Source organism: Lycorma delicatula, chromosome 3 (genome assembly GCF_047948215.1).
Source record: "Lycorma delicatula isolate Av1 chromosome 3, ASM4794821v1, whole genome shotgun sequence".
NCBI classification, from domain to species: domain Eukaryota; kingdom Metazoa; phylum Arthropoda; class Insecta; order Hemiptera; family Fulgoridae; genus Lycorma; species Lycorma delicatula.
Window position 1 is genome coordinate 206,669,974 of NC_134457.1, and position 17,958 is coordinate 206,687,931.

General features: G+C 29.9%; 1 protein-coding gene across 1 annotated transcript in view; it reads left to right on the top strand.

The window, feature by feature from the left end:
• Positions 1–17,958, top strand: part of LOC142321294 (lachesin-like) — a 467,419-nt gene that overhangs the window by 92,279 nt on the left and 357,182 nt on the right. Inside the window, exon 3 of the mRNA XM_075359291.1 lies at positions 12,233–12,418. Within this exon, the coding sequence (XP_075215406.1) occupies positions 12,233–12,418 (186 nt within the window). The remainder of the gene's footprint in view (positions 1–12,232; positions 12,419–17,958) is intronic.

Here is a 17,958-nt window from a genome sequence, read left to right on the forward strand (position 1 = left end):
TTTAAATTTTTCCCCAAAATTCCACTTCTCAAACATTTGACAAAGATATTTTTTAATATATTGCATGTTTTTGCTGATTTCTTTTTGTCTTCATAGATATAGTAGTAGTGCAAATGACCCCCAAAAAATATTTTGGGGACAATATTGGAGGTCTGGGAGCCGATAAAAGTTTAAAAATATCGTCTTTTTATTTAAAATTTTTCCTTTTGGTTTAAATAACCGATACCAGAAAAATATTACAACTTTGTTACAGGTTTTATATTTTTTTATGGTTGAACCAATTAACTTAAAGATATATAAAAATTAATGATCATATCATTTAAGCAAATTTTTCTGTAGATAAAAATGTAAGTAAGGTTTTCACAACTTTTTCGTTTTTATCTCTGTGAAAAGAGTTAATTTTCGATTTTACGCAATTAAAAAAAGTTCGGGAATGTAATCAGTTTTTTTTTTATCAAAAAGAATGTAGGTCGAATTTTCTACCATACGAATCTGTATAAGGTATAACATATTTAACAGCAATCGAAATGAGTAGATCTACATTGATGACAAAATAAAAGAACGAATTAAGAAGGTAAAAGAGAAACTATAAATTTTAAATATTTATTAGCTGTTCTTTTATGATATTTTCTTCGGATTAAATAAATTATTTATTTAAGCCAATTTGCAAAAAAGGAGGTTTTCATTCTGATCCATGTGTATACTCATTCCATATTTACAAGCCTTACTCTTCATCAGTTCAATTTTTCTCCATGAATTCTTTTGATTTTGTCGAGGAAACGTTTAGTGGTTTCAAAGTAAGTTTCTTCCAGACAGCAAAGTGGAAGATTATTTTATAGGAAAGACTACATAGTCTACGTAGAATATTTGCTTTGATTTTTATTATTGTGTGATGATAACTAATTATGTAATATTATTATAATACTTTGTGTATTTTCAAACGATATTAAGGAAAAATGATCGAAAAATTTAAAAGTCATTAAAATGTCCTAAATATAAAAATATTGCATTTGTTTAAAAATAATAGTTATTTGATTTAAGTAATCAGTATTATCTATCTATCTATCTATCTATATATACATATATATATATATATATATATATATATATATATATATACACTCAATGACTTTCAAATGAAATTGGTGTTATTCGTTCCTCCATTCTGCGTATTCTTCATAGCAACAAATGGCACCCATTTAAGATGGAAATGCTGCAAAAACTTTATGAGGATAACCTAGACAGACGTTGTATGTTGTCGAGTTCTGTACATGGGCATTACATCAATATCAGAACAACCCTACATTCCCACAGACTACCCTATTCAGTGACGAGGGAATGTTTTATGTCAGTGGCGAGGTGAAGCGGCAGAATCACCGACATTGGTGTGATGAAAATCCCCACTGGATTGACCCATTCATTGTTAAAGATGTTAAAATTATGGTGTAGTTTGGGATATGGGGTACCCGTATGGTTGGATCAATCTTCATCGATGAAACCCTTAATTCCGAGCGGTACTTGGACATGCTGGGAAACACTGCCTTTCCTTCCCTTTTAGATGAAGATAGAACATTCTCTTCGTTTTTTTCAAAAAGTTGGTGCTCCGCCACACTTTGAGCTAAATTTTCGTCAGTGGTTCGATGTCAAGTTGCCGGTACATTGGACTGGTCGGTGTGGTCTAGTGGAATGACTACCAAGATCACCCGTCCTCACACCTATGAGTTTTTATTTTTGGGGGCATTTGAAGCAACTTGTTTAAGCAGAGAAGATTCGTGATGTTCACAATCTGCAAAATTGTATTATGTTGTGCTGCACGGAAATCGCACCAGAAGTGTTTCTGTGAGTGTCTGCTCACTGGATTAAGCGACTGGAGTTATGAATTCAACAAAACGGTCGACATATTGAACACATCATGTAGCCATCCAATGTCAGTTTTGGATGCCAATAACTCCTACTCCGAAACATTTATGTAAAATCTGACTGTAGAAATGAATTCCTGGTAAAATTTCAATCTGTTTTGATACGTCACATGAGTTCCCCTTCCCATTTAAATAAATGGAGGATGATTCAAAATGGCACCCATTGTTGTGTTATGCCCCAAAGATGGACCTTCATACCTAATTTATATGGTATATCAAAATGTTTCATTTTCTTTACAACTTCTGAAATAATATAGGCTGGCTATAGTACTGCGACTTATGGACCACTCTGTATATACTCGTATATTTCCTAGCTGCTCTGTAGGACCTTTTCATTATTTTGATAGAAAATTTTTATCGAAACTATATAGTATTTTAAACTAATTTAATTTTATTATGTAACTAAATTCCTTTTTTTTATTTACTTATTTTTATTATAGCTATATATGACGATCGTTTAAATATTTATCTGCTATATTTCCAAAAAGTTACTCATCATTAAATTTCGCTTACTACAGTGAGTTATCATTCATCAAAAGACATTTTTAAAACTCGCTGTCCTGATATACTGTGTATATACGTGACTCTCTTTCACAGGCATTCAGTTAAAAAAAAGTAATAATCTAAGAAAAGAGATGGTCAGATCGTATAACATGAAAGTCTCATCTTATGTAGCTTTATGAAAAGAGTGGACCATTGAGTCTGGCGCCGACTTTGTCCCGTTACAAATCGGATTTGGTATTTTGTAAATAAACACTTGACGCGTGGTGAATGTGTTGTGTGGTTGTAGCTTAATATTCATGCCCGTAGCTGTTGTAGAGCTGAAACGACGTTTCTGCACGTTTCTTTTATGTTGCTCTTTCTCCTGTCTTTGATATATTTCCTGTCCCCCCTGAATTCTGCGCAAGATTCTGGAACGCTGTGATACGAATCGGATATAGACACGTCTGAGAGAACATCTCTAATATAACATTTTGTCAACAGAGAGTTTATAACGTGTAATGTTTGTGGAAAAAAATAACAACAAACAAAAATATAATAAATGATACTTCGTTTCTTCAAATATCATCATTTAATAATTTGTAATCGAAAATATTTCAGTAGAATGATCTACTTTTTTTACCAAACATTCTATCACGTTTTCTTTGAAAACGTTATCTTAAACCTTTTTTTTAGTCGCATAATAATTTCATATAAAATTTTTCATGTACTTTAGTTTAATAAAATTCAATTAACTTTCTTTTTAATAATTACTCGTAATTCACCAAATAAGCTTTCGAAGCTTCTGCTCGTAGAATCAAAAAAAAAATATATTATTTTTATTTTCACAAGAAAATATATATATTTAATGCACGTGCACTATGAATTGCTGTTTTGGAGTATAAAATTCGAATCCGATTAGCACTTTATCATATGCTGCATATTTCTTTTCTCATAGGGTAACTAAGGAAATTACAGAAATTGGAAAATAAATAAATTAATAAATATGTTACTGAACATACTTAATCATCTGTTGATAAATTTAAATTATTAATGATAAAAACAAAAAAAAAAACAGTATCTTTTCACCTTCCACGTTTTATCTTCCCGCTTACATTTTTGTAATGTATAAACGTGTCACGTATTACTAAGCAACATTAAATAGTAAATATTACATTCAGGAATCCTTGACTGCATTAATCAAAATATTAATTTTTAACTAGTGTAGTTTTATTTTTTTCACCTTTTCCCCCAGGCCGGACCAACGTGAAGCATAAATACAGCCCGGGGGAGTGTCCATTACTCTAACGAGTCCATCCGCCTATCGGCGTAAGTCCGGTATGACAGGCCGGCCAGCCGGTAGTAGTTGCATCTACTCATCACTGACCGTCAAAATAATTAACAGCTAAATGACTAAATAAAGAGTTCTGAAAATCGTTTCTCAATGAACAGCTTATATTTCTGATGTAAATTAATTCAAAGTAAAATATTTTTTACTCTGATAATTTTATTAATACAATTATCGTATTTTTCATTAATAGTTTATGAAAATTTCGTGTCTGAAAAATTTACGTATTTACACAAATGTTGATTTATATGCTCTAGAAACACCTTTGAAACATGAAATGCAAAAAGAGTTTTTTTTTTTTTTTGAGTAATGTAGTTTTGCTTTGTAAATATTTTATTATTATTTGATTTTATACAGCTCAAATGATGGAAAAAGATCAAATTATCTGACTTCCGTATGGGAAGACAACCCCCTTTTGACGATTCCGGTCGTCACACCACCCCCTGACGATCAATGGTAAGGCGACGTCAATAGTTCAGAATATTTTTTTCAGCATCATGACCACTCCAATATCAGCGAAATTGTGATCCACTACTCTATCTGGTGAGAATAATGCGACCATAATAGGTCATAATAGCCATCATTCTTCATCACAGAAAGCGATGCATATCGATAATACGGTTCCGTGTTGTCAAGATTCCTAGCTCTAGGGCGATCTTCTGATGTAGGATTCTTGCTAAATTGCTTTGGCGGGATGTGTACTCTTTCCGGGGTAATACCTGTCATCTCCCGATCATGTGCTCAATGTACTCTTCGCGTCGTTACACAATTTTACGCGGTCTGAACTATCATACTACCCTTGACTATGGAATTAGATAACTTAGCGCGCCAATAATCGAGCCCTGAATCGTAAAAGCAAATCCCCCAGCCCGGTGTTCTTGAGTCCCGCTAATTATTATTATTGATGTTTTTCAAATTAATATACCGATTTATTTTATTTTCGTTTGTGTATTTTTAATTATTTTATGTACTTTTTCCCAATTTAATTGATTTAGAATATTTTATTTCATTGTATAATTTTACTTTTTTGTTACAATATATGATTGCTCTGTTTAATAAATTTTAAAATATGCCTACGGATGATTTGTAAAATATGCGTTGAATTGCCATGAACGATTTGAAAATTAATCAATATCAGAGTAAGCTTTGATGTATTTTTCATGTCTTACTATACACCTAGTATCTATTTTATTTTTGACAATTTCAGTAAGTACTCAGAAATATAATTTTATCCTTACCTTCTAAATTTAGGTAAAGCTTTAGGTTTTCGTCAAAAACTTAATTTACGTTTATTTACATCTCCTCCCCCGGATTGGATCAACGTGAAACATAAACACAACCCGGGTGAGTGTCAATTACTCGAACGAGCCTAGCCGCCTACCGGGTATAAGTCCGGGATGACAGGTAGGCCCGCCGGTAGGATCCTATTTCCTTGCCCTGCCACTAACCCCAGTGCAAAGCCACCAGGTCCGACAAAGTCGAATCCAGCGACCTCACCCTGGAAGCCGGGACTCGATCTTCCATTGCTTGCCTCAAACGGAGGCAACTCGATGATCACCTCCGGTAGGACTCGGTCTTTCAAGCACCTTTTTTTTTCTTTTTTTCCCCCTACATCCCCGAGCCGGACATCCAATTAAGTACAATCGGCTCGGGGACGTGTCCTTCCCCCCCGCCAGAGACCGGGTCTCGGTCTTTTCTTTTGCCAGCCTCAAACCGACGGCGCAGGACCCGAAGCGTATCCGGGAACCAAAACCGCCGGCCAGGTCTCGGTCTTTTCATAAAATGAATCCCAGGAGTCCCCGCTCCATCACGGGAACCCACACTCCAGGGCCGTCAGGAACGGGGTTGTCCGCCCTGCCCTTCTATAAACTAAAACCCTCAGTATCCTAGTCGTCTTGCATCATCTTCTTTTATTCTGAGTACTGTTCTTGCAAATATTGCAAAATTATGCCAGTTTCCGGACATAGCCAACAGCCACTCCGACAGCTGCTCCGGTCGGGTATGCATCAGTCCTGCTCTTATACGATGTTCCTCCCATCGTCTGCACACGAAAATAGTGTGTTCGGCATCGTCAACCGCATCATAATAACAGCAGATGGGTGACTCTCTCCTGCCAAACCTATACAGGTATTGTTTAAACGCACCATGTCCTGACATGAGTTGCGTTGTATAGTAATCTAATTCGCCATGAAAGCGATCTAGCACTCATGGCGATCTAGTTCATCCAGGTCCGGGATAATTCTTCTGGTCCATGCGGCCACTGCTCCTTCTATCAAGCGCAACCTACAGGTCGCACCTGCCGGAACTCGGTCTTATCAGCTCCTCGGGAGTCCCCGTGTTTCATCATCGACGGCCACCCACTTAAGCGAAGACAGACGCCAACTTCACTAGGGGCTGTCCAGCAGACCATTGCTACACTACTATTCACAGTACTGCAATAAACCGGAATGCCCCGATTGAAAATTATTTGGATTGAAAAAAGTGAACTTTTATTATAATTTTACTCATCCATACTTTTAATTTTTTAATAAATAATATAATTGTATATCACTAAAAACGTATATTTGATTTCGAAAATATGTTTAAAAAAAAATTGTAAAATCATTTTACAATCTGAAAAATTTTATATTTACACAACTTTTAACTTTTTCTTTAACCTCAATTTTTTTTTTTAATTGTCTTTCTTAAACTCGATTGTTAGTAAAAGTTTTTAATCCTTGACAGAGAATTTATATTCAAACTTAAAGATTGAAATTTGATTTTTTCCTGATTTTTTATTAAACTTTTTTCTAAGTTAGGTACTATTCGGTAGTATTTTTTAAATATTTTTAACTAATTTTCATTTTTTAACCATCATTTTTTATGATTATTTTTACATGAAAATAGCAAAAATTATAAGATATTATTATTATTATTATTATTATTATTATTAATAATAATAATAATAATAAAAATATTAAGCTTTATTTCTGGAGAAAGGTTAAAGTTTTAGCTGTCTGTAAAATCGGAATTATTCAGAGACATTGTAGCTTGCTGTTTTTACATTTCTAATATCAAAGCTTATAAATTGGTTTCTTTGAATTTTATTTCAAATAAGCAAACAAAAAAGTTATTAATAATTCATTTTCTATGAATATAACAGACAATTATTTTAAGAAAGAAGTTTATATCTCTTTTAAAGTGAAATCATGTTGCGCCTTAAAATATTGGTAAATACATGTTTCAACACAAAATTAAAACGGTTATTAATGCTGTTATAAAATTCGTGGAATCGCAGTTACAAAGATTTAAAAATAATACAGTTCATTTCTCAATCCTTTTATTATAAATTAATTTATTTTTTAAAGTACATCTTTTACCATGAAGACAAATGTTTCTCCATATAAATATTTAAAAATCCAAATTTAGTACTAATCGAACTTGTAGTTAGATAAGATTTACAGCATACTCCATTCCTGTTGTAAATTTTATTTTATCATTAAATGTTTATTATCCTCTGATTTATAAAAGAAAGACAACTTTTATAGTGTTCTCATTTGAACAAATATCAGTCGTATTAGCTTTGAAGTAAATAAGAAAGTAAAAGTTACAAAATTTCCGCGAATACTATTAAAATATCTATCATTGATTAAAGTAACTAATTTTTATTATATAAATTAGTATTTTAACTACTTTTTATGCATCAGTTTTATAAATTCATTCATTAATTATATATGAAATACGACTCTTATCAGTTAATAAATCATAAATTACAAAACATTTTGTGGTACATGATTTTCTTGTAATTTCAAATGAAAAAGTATTATGATACCTTCTTTTTTATAGGAACTACTATTCTTTTTCTGTTATGGTGGCAATTCAAATTTTAAAAAATCGCATTAAAAAAGAAACGAAGGAAAACTATCTGTTAAAAAATGTTTCTGTAATTTATTATCAAATTACATTGAGAATCTGCAGCGCCAGTTACTGATTTAACCCAAATATAATAAAAATTGTTTTTTTTTAATCATGTATACAATTAAATAAACTTTGCAACATTATTATAAAATAAAATGATGGGAACTTTTTTAGAACAGATAATATTACTTATTAAACTCAGTATTACAAAGTACTTATTCTAATGTTTAAAAAGATTTATGGAGAATTTTTCATCTTTAAATAATCAAATAGCCGGTTTTTGAATCTCAATTTTCTGGAATAAACGGTGAAACAGTTATGTATGCACTTGATAGAGTATAATCTCAAATGATACCAGTTTTATTTTCTCGTATTTCTAGTATTAACACTCTATTTTGTAATATGAAGTTGTTTTAAACAACCCGACATATTTAACAATATTGTGCAATATAATAAAACAATATAATATAATTGAATATAACAAATATACACACAAGTGATGTTTACCTACCGGAGGAAAACTATCCAAATTTTTAACGTGATTATAAAATAAACGGTAAAGAAGTGAAGAAAGAATCTAAGCAGTGTATAAATCAAAGGAAAGAAATAGCTTAGGCAAGGGAAGTTTGCTAGTATCATATAACGAACTTAAAATTTTCTTTCTCATTCTTGAAAATCTTTGTGAAAAATTCTAATAAGAGAGTGAAACAAAAGAATTAGATAAAATAGAAAGAAAAAGAGTAGAGACCTTTCAAATGTAAAGTTATAAGGTGATGTTGAAAATGGAAAAAACCAAAAAATTATGATGATTTTGTTACTTATACGAGTACTATTATTTAAGAACAGATAATTTATTTATTTATTTATTTTTTATTAATAAATTTTCTAAATGAGGCATCATATTTTTCTCCTACAATTATTTGATTTGTTTGTTAAAATCGATACTTAAATTAAAATTTCTTTTCACATGAGCAGTGTACAATTTGTTTGTGTGGATGTCTGTTGACACGAATAAATATGCGCGCAGGTTAGTAGTGTACGTAGTAATTGATTTTCTAGTTTTAGGGGAGCAATATTGACTTCCTCCTAAAAGGGGGACGTCAGTTTTATCTTTCCTCTTGGGATATTTATGACTCGACAACCTGATTAGCAGAATGTCAACGGTTCACTCTGATTTAAAACTCTGCTTCGGTGATTTACTCGCAGACGACAGGCAAACCCCTTGATTTGTGTGTTACAAAATATAATGTTTGTTTAAATCATTGTTTTTGAATTATTGTTAATATTATTGTTTACATATTACAGTTTCGTATCTCTTTCCACTAATCAGATAATTTTTGCATAATAATGTAATTTAATATTTCAGATATGTAGTATTGTTTTGTAGTATTTGTTTGTTAATATCAACAAAAATAATGAAACGGTTACATGCCTGAAGCAATAATGATTATTATTGCTGATATTGAAAAAAAGCGATACAAACCGTGCAATGATTATAATTTTCACTCATTATCAACGAATTGAAAAAGCATCACAATTTCTATTACATTGTAGGTATTCACCCATACAAAAAGTGTACATAAAAACTCGCATACATATCATAATTTAAAAATTAAATATTACAAGTTTAAAGAATATCGGCAACAATGTTAATAAAAATTCAGGTTTTTGCATAATATATTAGATTTAGCCACTGATAAACCTGAGAAGTTATTTTTCTTTTTATAGCATACATATTCGTAATTTTTTTATTAAATTTTTTTTTAAACCAGTATAAATTCATTAGAATTCTCACTGATAATTTAATTTTTTTTTGAAGGTACACGGAACTTAAATTAAAAACAAAATTATTGTTAAAGTGTATCGAGGAGTAGTGCTTTGGAGTTTCATTGTAAAAAGTTTAATTTAAAAAAACTGAAATATCTTCCTACTCTGTGATAAAAATATTACAATATGTTTTGACACTTTACAAATAATATTTAGGTAAGTTGGTAAAGTATTAGGTGATTTTTCCGGCTATTAATTATAAAAGTTAAAATTTAGAGCCAAACACATAGAGTTGATTATATATATTTTACATATGATAAATTAATTTTAGGAAAGATTTTCTAAAATTATTCGTATATAGGTTAAGCTTAACAAATTTGTTAAAATTAATGCCCCACATATAGAAATATTTGAGCCAAATTTCATTAAAATCGGTCTGGAGAATCCTGAGATATAAGGCCAAAAATAGAGCGTTACGCATACGTACGTATGTTGTTTTTTTTTTTGGTCTAGAACTCTATATGAACTAGATGGACCCTAAAACCCAAAGATTTGCAAAAAACCGATATCCATTTTTGACATGTTTACTATACTTTTCCCTATTCTAAATACATTTTCCCTAGCTATTTTAAATGCATTCGCCGAGAAAAGTAAAAACGTACACAGAATTAAATTTTTAAGGTTGCTTATAAAATTAAACCTGAAATAAGATTTTTTCTGGTGTCATTAATTTTTTGTTGAAAAATGAATTTAAAAAAATAATAAAATATTTATAAACTCTACTATACGACTTTAAGTACAAAAATACAGTCTTTCTTATAATTAATGATATATGCTACGTAATACTCTTTTAAATAATTTTCTTTTATTTAGCCACTTTGAAATTTTTTTTCTTTAATGCACTTTGAAACTAAACAAAGGGTAGGAGATTTTATAAGATTATTAACAAACTTTTTAAATAAATGACATATCATCAATGAATTTTTACAATACTTTAGTTTTGTAGACTTTAGTGAGATCGAATTTTATAGTAATATTATTGCCGATCGCTGTGGCGAAGTGGTAGTGACTCAGTCTTTCATCTGGAGGTTCCCGGTCTCGAATCTCGGTCAGGCATGGCATTTTTCCCAATAAATTGTACAGTATTTTGATTTCGTAAACTTTAGTGAGATAGAATTTATAATATTATTATTATTGAATTTCCGTGGCGTAGTGGTAGCGACTCGGCCTTTCATCCGGAGGTCCCGGGCTCGAATCCTCCAGTCAGATATGCCATTTTTCATACCTACAAAAATCCATTTCCATATTTCACGTTCATACTTCAAAGCTTCTGTGTAATATCATAAAAAAAAAAAAAAAAAAAAAAAAAAAAATCTCCAAATTTGTGGAAAGGTTAGTTAGTATAGTACTTTGGTCACATCAGGCTAAGTTATAGGAAAAACAAAAACATCGAATTCGTGCACTATATTTAAAACGAGTTTTATAAAACTGACTACTGAATAAACTTTAGTGATATCGTAGAGTAAAGCTGTGTTTAAAAGAAATGTAACATGTGGATTTCTGAAAATAGTAGCTTACATATCCCACATTCATCCCCATTAACTAGTACACACGATTTCACCCTCAACTGAAACATATAGTATACGTGTTAAGTAACTTGTGCTCATTTTATCTCATTATATAAAAATAGAAACCGAATAGACCTATGGTAAACAGAATGATGTGAAAAGGGAAGGTAGAATATTTTCGTTTCTCAGTAGTACAATATAAGTGTGACGTTGCATATCCTAGTTATTACACCTGTCTACAAACATTGAAGTAATAATATTTGTAAAAAAGCTTGAATCTAAACGGACTTGTTAACCTATTTCATCTATTGCCATGAGGTAATCTATATAGAATTGTTACATTTTGTCAGAGGGATTGTTAACAACGTTTCTATTACTAATATGTATACTCAGATTATTTCCCTGTTTTTTCCAGACTAATTAAATGTATAGCAAAGAAATAAGGCGTTTCTGTTCCCTGGAAAATGACCAGTTCTCAAACTCTTTCACTTGATGTACCTGAATTTTTCCTTTTAATAAAAGGATTCCTGTTAATCTAACTTTTGACGAGGAGTCAAAAATATTACGGTAAATAATATGAACTACGATGTAGACACCATTCAGTAGTTTATAATACGTTACGTTACGTTATATATAGACTAGCTAGCCAGCTTCTACATCAGAGTAGGAACTCTCTTGGTATTAATCTGCTTCTAACTATGTAACTTCTATGGTGTAACCATAGCATTAATAATTAAATTGTAATAACATCTTGCATGTATCATATCTAACGATAGATTGAGTTTAGCAAAGAAATACCTTGCAGTAAATAAATATCTTCGATAAGCTCAATACGTCTCGAATGTTATACTTCATTGTGTAATAATGATGATTAATTAATAATTGGAGTTAATTTTTAAATAAACGCTTTGTTCCATTAATTAAGGTTTTGATAACAATGGGTCTAAATGAAATAAATATCTAATGAAATAAAGTGTAAGTTTATTAGATCCCCCTTTACTTTTATACGCATTATTAAAATCATTTATTTTGTAGTACCTTTTCAGTTCCGTAAGCACGCACATTGGATAACTCATATACGGAACATACTCTAGTCTTATAAGCGTCAAAATTGAAAGGGTTTCATTTTTGTAATATAATCATTAAGTTCTTCGTCATATTTAGTATTAAACAACTTAAAAATAGACCTACTTTTTTAGATCTTTACTGCTAAGATTTTCTTTTAATTTTCTTTTTTTTCTTTTCTCTTCTAGGTGGGCTGGGTTAAAGCAGATACAAAAGCAATACAAGCTATACATGATCATGTAATTACACACAATCCACGTGTATCAGTCAGTCATAATGATCATTCAACGTGGAACCTCCATGTAAAAAGTGTTCAAGAAGAAGACCGTGGACAATATATGTGTCAAATAAACACTGATCCTATGAAAAGTCAGGTCAGTAATACGTTTTTATATTTTTTATTATTGTATTATATTGTTTTACTATTTAATGCGTATATATTATAATCGTGTTATAGGTTATAAGTATAAAAATACTTTAGTTATACAAAGTAATTGTAATTTTATCAAAATTTTACAAGCGATTAAAACTTAATTTAACATTAAGTAAATTATTAACATTTTGAACAAATCTCATCCTTCTAAAAATCATTTTTTTCATTATTGATTAGCTGAACTCAATATTTTGGTCCTTTGTCGAGAATTAGGGGTTGATAGTTGCATACAGTTTTCAGTACATAAGTTTTTACTAAATGTTATAGAAGAACTTGATTGTTTAAAGGTCTGTGAATTCGGAAAATATTATCGACCAAAAATAGCGAATACTTTCCCCCAACAAAGTTTATATTTCTTAACAATAAGCTTTCTTAATCTTTAAAATATAAAAATTTCATTAAAAAAAATCGTTACGTATGGAATGCGTATACGAGATTTTTCTTTATTCTAGTTTTATACCGCAGGAACAATTTGTTTATTACACAATGTTTAGTCGTAGTTTTATAATGAAAGGAATTTATTCTTAAATTTTTATATATTTTTACTTCTTTGTACAAAGTAAAGCAAGTATTATGATCGCGAAAAATTTCGGTTTTCAGATTTTATCGGAAATATCCACTTTCACCATCCCTGAACCCATTTTGACTAATTTCAGCGTGACGTCTGTGTATCTCGCTTAACTCAAAAACGATTAGCCGTAGGATGTTGAAATTCATGATTTAGGACTGTTATAACATATAGTTGTGCACCTCTTGTTTTTATTGGAATCGACAGAACCAAAAGTGTCAAAAAAAGCACAAAATCCAAAAGAATTTGGATTTTTTCTTTACTGCCGTAATAAGCTCTTATTGAGAGGTTTTCAACGATATATCTTCAGGTGTACTTATTTTCATTGGTTCCAGAGTTATAGCTAAATAAAATTTTAAGTAATGAAATATTTTGATTTTACAGAAAGGCACATCGGTTTGAATCAGACTTCATCTTTTTTTTTTTTTAACTTAAATATATTGATTTATTAATAATTATTAACCTCTGATTATACAAAAAAAGTTTACGGTAAATAATAATTATTCAATAATAAGAATTAAAAAAAAAATATTAAAAATATTAAAAGTTATTTATGAAATAAAATTTTATGTACTGAGAAAAATGTTTATATGTAATATAATAGGGGTACATGGAAGTCATGTGGTGTCCATATCAGATTTTTTAAACAGTGAGGCCGTTCGGAAAGTTCTCGGTCTGACAAAAAAAAAACGCAAATATGATTCCTTAGCTGACGTGTTTCAAAATCTCAGATACATGCGTTTAGTTGCTTTTTTGTGGACGTCGAATAAAGGAAACAAGTTTTTTTATTTCTGAAAAATAAATAAAAATGAAGTTCTAGTTGTTACAAAGTACTTTATTTAAAAGGATAACGCCGAAGGACATACAAAAAGAGTTAAAGATTCCACTTTAAAGGATTCCCTACTTCACTAATCGTAATTGAAATAAAAGTTGAGTCTGAGTTCAATCCATAATTGATTTAAATATACATTCAAGCGTAACTGTTCAACTTATATCACGGGGGCTCTTGCACCCTCGAGCGAAGAAGACCGAGTTACGACAGGGATGCCCCACTTAGGGTGTCCCCGTTAGACATAAATACAGAGTCCCTGCTCCCGAAGTGGGGACCTAGGGGACGGCATAGCCGGGCCTGGTGGATCCTACTATGGGGATTTGATGCGGGCCGAGACGAGGAGGCCCGTTAGAGTAAAGAACACTCCTCTCTGGACTGTGTAATACATAACTGCAGGATCTGACCCGGAGGAGAAGGTAAAAAAAACTAAAACTTGTTTCATAAAATTAATAAAACTCTTCAGATCATATTCTGATGATGGTCAGTAGTTTTTACAGATACCATTAGTAGAATTGTTTTTACATAGAATTCTATTGTCACTACGTGATACTTTTTATTGCATTTTAATCATCGTGTTTACTATAGAATTTTTGGCATAATAATAACTCTTATTATCGTAATAATGTGGTATGATGTCATTCTGACGTTTAATGTCATTTCGCACAAGGATTTAACAAATGAAGAATGAGAAACGTTGCATAGTTTATTTTTGTTATTTTAATTAAATTTGGATTTTTTTTTTCTTTTTTCTATTATAATAAAAATTATGTACATATTCCCAAACCACTTAGTTGACGCTCAGTAGTAACTTCCTTCTACCGTTTTTCTGTACTCCTTTCATTATTATTACTAATTTGTCGCAGCTTTATACCTTTGGGCCTCTTATTAACGGTTTATTTTCACACGTGAGGCTTCCTGATTTTAAATAATAATATTAAAACGTATTACATAAAGTAACACTTGTTAACAGTAACATTTTATTTTATTGTTTCAGCATATTTTGTTTTGTTAAAAATAAATTTTGGAATACCATAAAAAAAAATTGATTTATTAAACATCATGAATTTATTAATTTTTAAATAAAGTAATTAATAATTTAATTGGTTTTAGACTTCATAGCACTATATTTAGGTTTCATACAAAATAGATTAACGTTTATATGTTTTTCTTTGCTTTACAAAGTCGTAGGTTAACTCACATCATGATAGGAAATATAAAACATATCTATTCCAAGAATATCTAAAAACAAATTATACATTTTATTTATATATCCTTTTAACATGGAAAAATCACGTAATTGAAAAGAGGAAGCAATTGAATATCAGGCTTAGGCGGTTGAACTGGTTATTGAGAAGGTGGTCCGTGTTTGTCGTTAAGTAAAAAATTGTTTTTGTATAAGGCGTTTTTTAAGCCAATATGGTACTACGTGAAACAACTTTGGGGTATGGCAAGCAATATCAATATCGGCATCATCCGCAGGTTACAGAACAAAGAGCTGAGGAACATATAGGAGGCGCCGTGGTTTGCGAAAAACAAGGAGATCCACGATTACTTAGGGATGCCACCTATTCGTGAAAAAAAATTCACCGGGTAAACTCAAAGTATATACGTTTACGCTTAACACACATGAAAACCATCTGGTTGTTAACCTATTGGATAACAGCGAGGATGTGAGACGACTGAAAAGGTTACATTTATTGAATCTTGAGACTTGTGCGGTGAATATTGCACTTTTCTTTGTTTTATTAACAATTTAACTGTTGTGTTTATCTAAACTTTTTGCTCTGTTTTATTACTCGTTGATTTATGTGTACTTCGTTACGGACTTTGTCTGGATTATTATATTTTGTTCGTTATCCTTTAATTATATTATTCTTTGTTCAAACCTTTATTGTAATATCTTGCGGTGTATCACCGAATACCGCTGTTTCACTTCATTGTTGCTTTGTACGATTTGTTTTTAGTTCGTTGTTTGGGAAGTTGATTTATTATAGAATTATTAATTATTAAAAAAATTTAAAGGAAGTAATTTAATTTTCGTGTTTCTAATTTTTTGTAATATAAATTGTTACAATAAATAACGTATATGTATAAATGGAACAAGTTTCTAAAATGTTAACAGAGAATTCTGTATTTAAAATTCATTTATATGAATTCATAAACATGTTCAAATTACAAGTTGTGATTTAATTAATGGGGGTATAAATTTGAATTGCGAATTTCAGCTAACATATGTTGCATTGCATACGTGTGTGTGTATTGTGTGTTACAGTAGTTAAATATTATTTCAAACAAAAATATTTATACAAAAGTAAAATTGATTTTTTTTTTTTTAATAAGTAAACTTTTATGGCGAATTCGTTTAAAAAAATTATATTTGATATTTTATTTATGTAAGAATTATATTTTGGAAATTGTATACCGAAAAGAGATTTTTATTGTTAAAACGTTTATTGTGTAACTAAATACCCTGTAATTAAGAATATATAATGAAAATTCTTTATAAATAAAGTGTACCGAGCTTATTAAGATTATTATTTTGTATTTAATTGCTCTTAAAACTAAACTTTGTAGCGTAAAATTTATTTTAATTATTTTATTGTTATTTCATCTCTACAACGTAGAGATTAAACAAAAGTTAAATGTATGCTGTTCAAATAGCACTTTAAATGGAAGGAGTTAAATGATGTCTATAAACCATACTGTATGTAGTAAAGGGTACATACCCTACGTTTAGAATAGCCTATACACTACTCCATAAATAAACCAAACAATATACCGTATGAATTCATAAATCATACATACTAAAACGTGTACGATTAGATTACTAAATACATAAGGAAAAATTTATTTAAGAAATGAAATTTCAGCTATATATTCTCATATGAGTGATATTTATTTTTTTACATTTTGAATAAATAACGTTTTCAATTTACCAAACTTATCTGATTATGTAAAGTAGGAAACTTTTTCTAATATAGTGCTTTGAAACTGCATTATTAAACATAATTAATGATCAATTAAGATTTTATAACTCACTAGTTAAGAAACTAAGCAAATCCAGATTGAAAGAGTTAGAAAACGGTATACGGGCCTTTCGATTGTCTGTTAGATTGTCTTAACCAAATAATCCTAATTATACGTATATCATAGTGACTAGACCGCTTTAAAAATTGTAAAATTAAAGAAATACACAGGCAAAAATTAAACGAAACGTTACAAATTTTTCCACAGTTATTCCTTTTAACTAAATCGAGGGTTCAGTTCCGTAATTTAATATTAATTTAAATAGGACTGGTAAAAAAAATTACTTAATTTAAAATACAATAATCAGAATTTAACATAGCTGTAACTTAGCCTTTTTATTAACAAGAATTGAGCCATAGATTACTGTAACTTTTTTTTAAAATCCATTAACTTGTCATCACTAGTTCATCGCAACGGTTAGTTTAATTCGAGTTAAATTGGATTTAATGACATAGACCTAAACAAAAATTAGCCTTTTATTCCGTATTTATTTGGGGATATGTATTTTCTATTTACAAACTTTTTTTATTACTATTTTTTTTAATTAAAATCTCTCTTTCTTTACATCAAAACAGCAGAATATCTTAAAACATCTTGAATTAAAAGTAGTTACCGAAATCTAAGTTGAACTTGAATTAACGGTTTTAAACAAACCAAGTAAGTTGTTTGTCGCGGTAAATTTTTAAAGAAAATGAAAGAGGATGTAGTATTTATAAATATAATATATTTTTATTTATTTTATTTTTTTTAAAAAACAAAAGAAATTTTTATGTAGAAAATTAATATATATTTTATGGATGTACGTAAAGCCCTGTGAAAATATTTTTCTTTTAGTAGAAAAAAATGTATTTACTAAAACTTTCGATTGCATTATATTAATCACTAATACTATAGTTTATATATGAAGAATAAAATTTCACTTACTAGAAATTATGAAAAAGATACAACACTAAAATCATAAATTTTTATTACATAATTAATATGTTCAGCAGACAAAATTTTTAAGTTACAATATTTTTCAGCTGATGTATGAGTTTATGTCTAATTTCCCGTT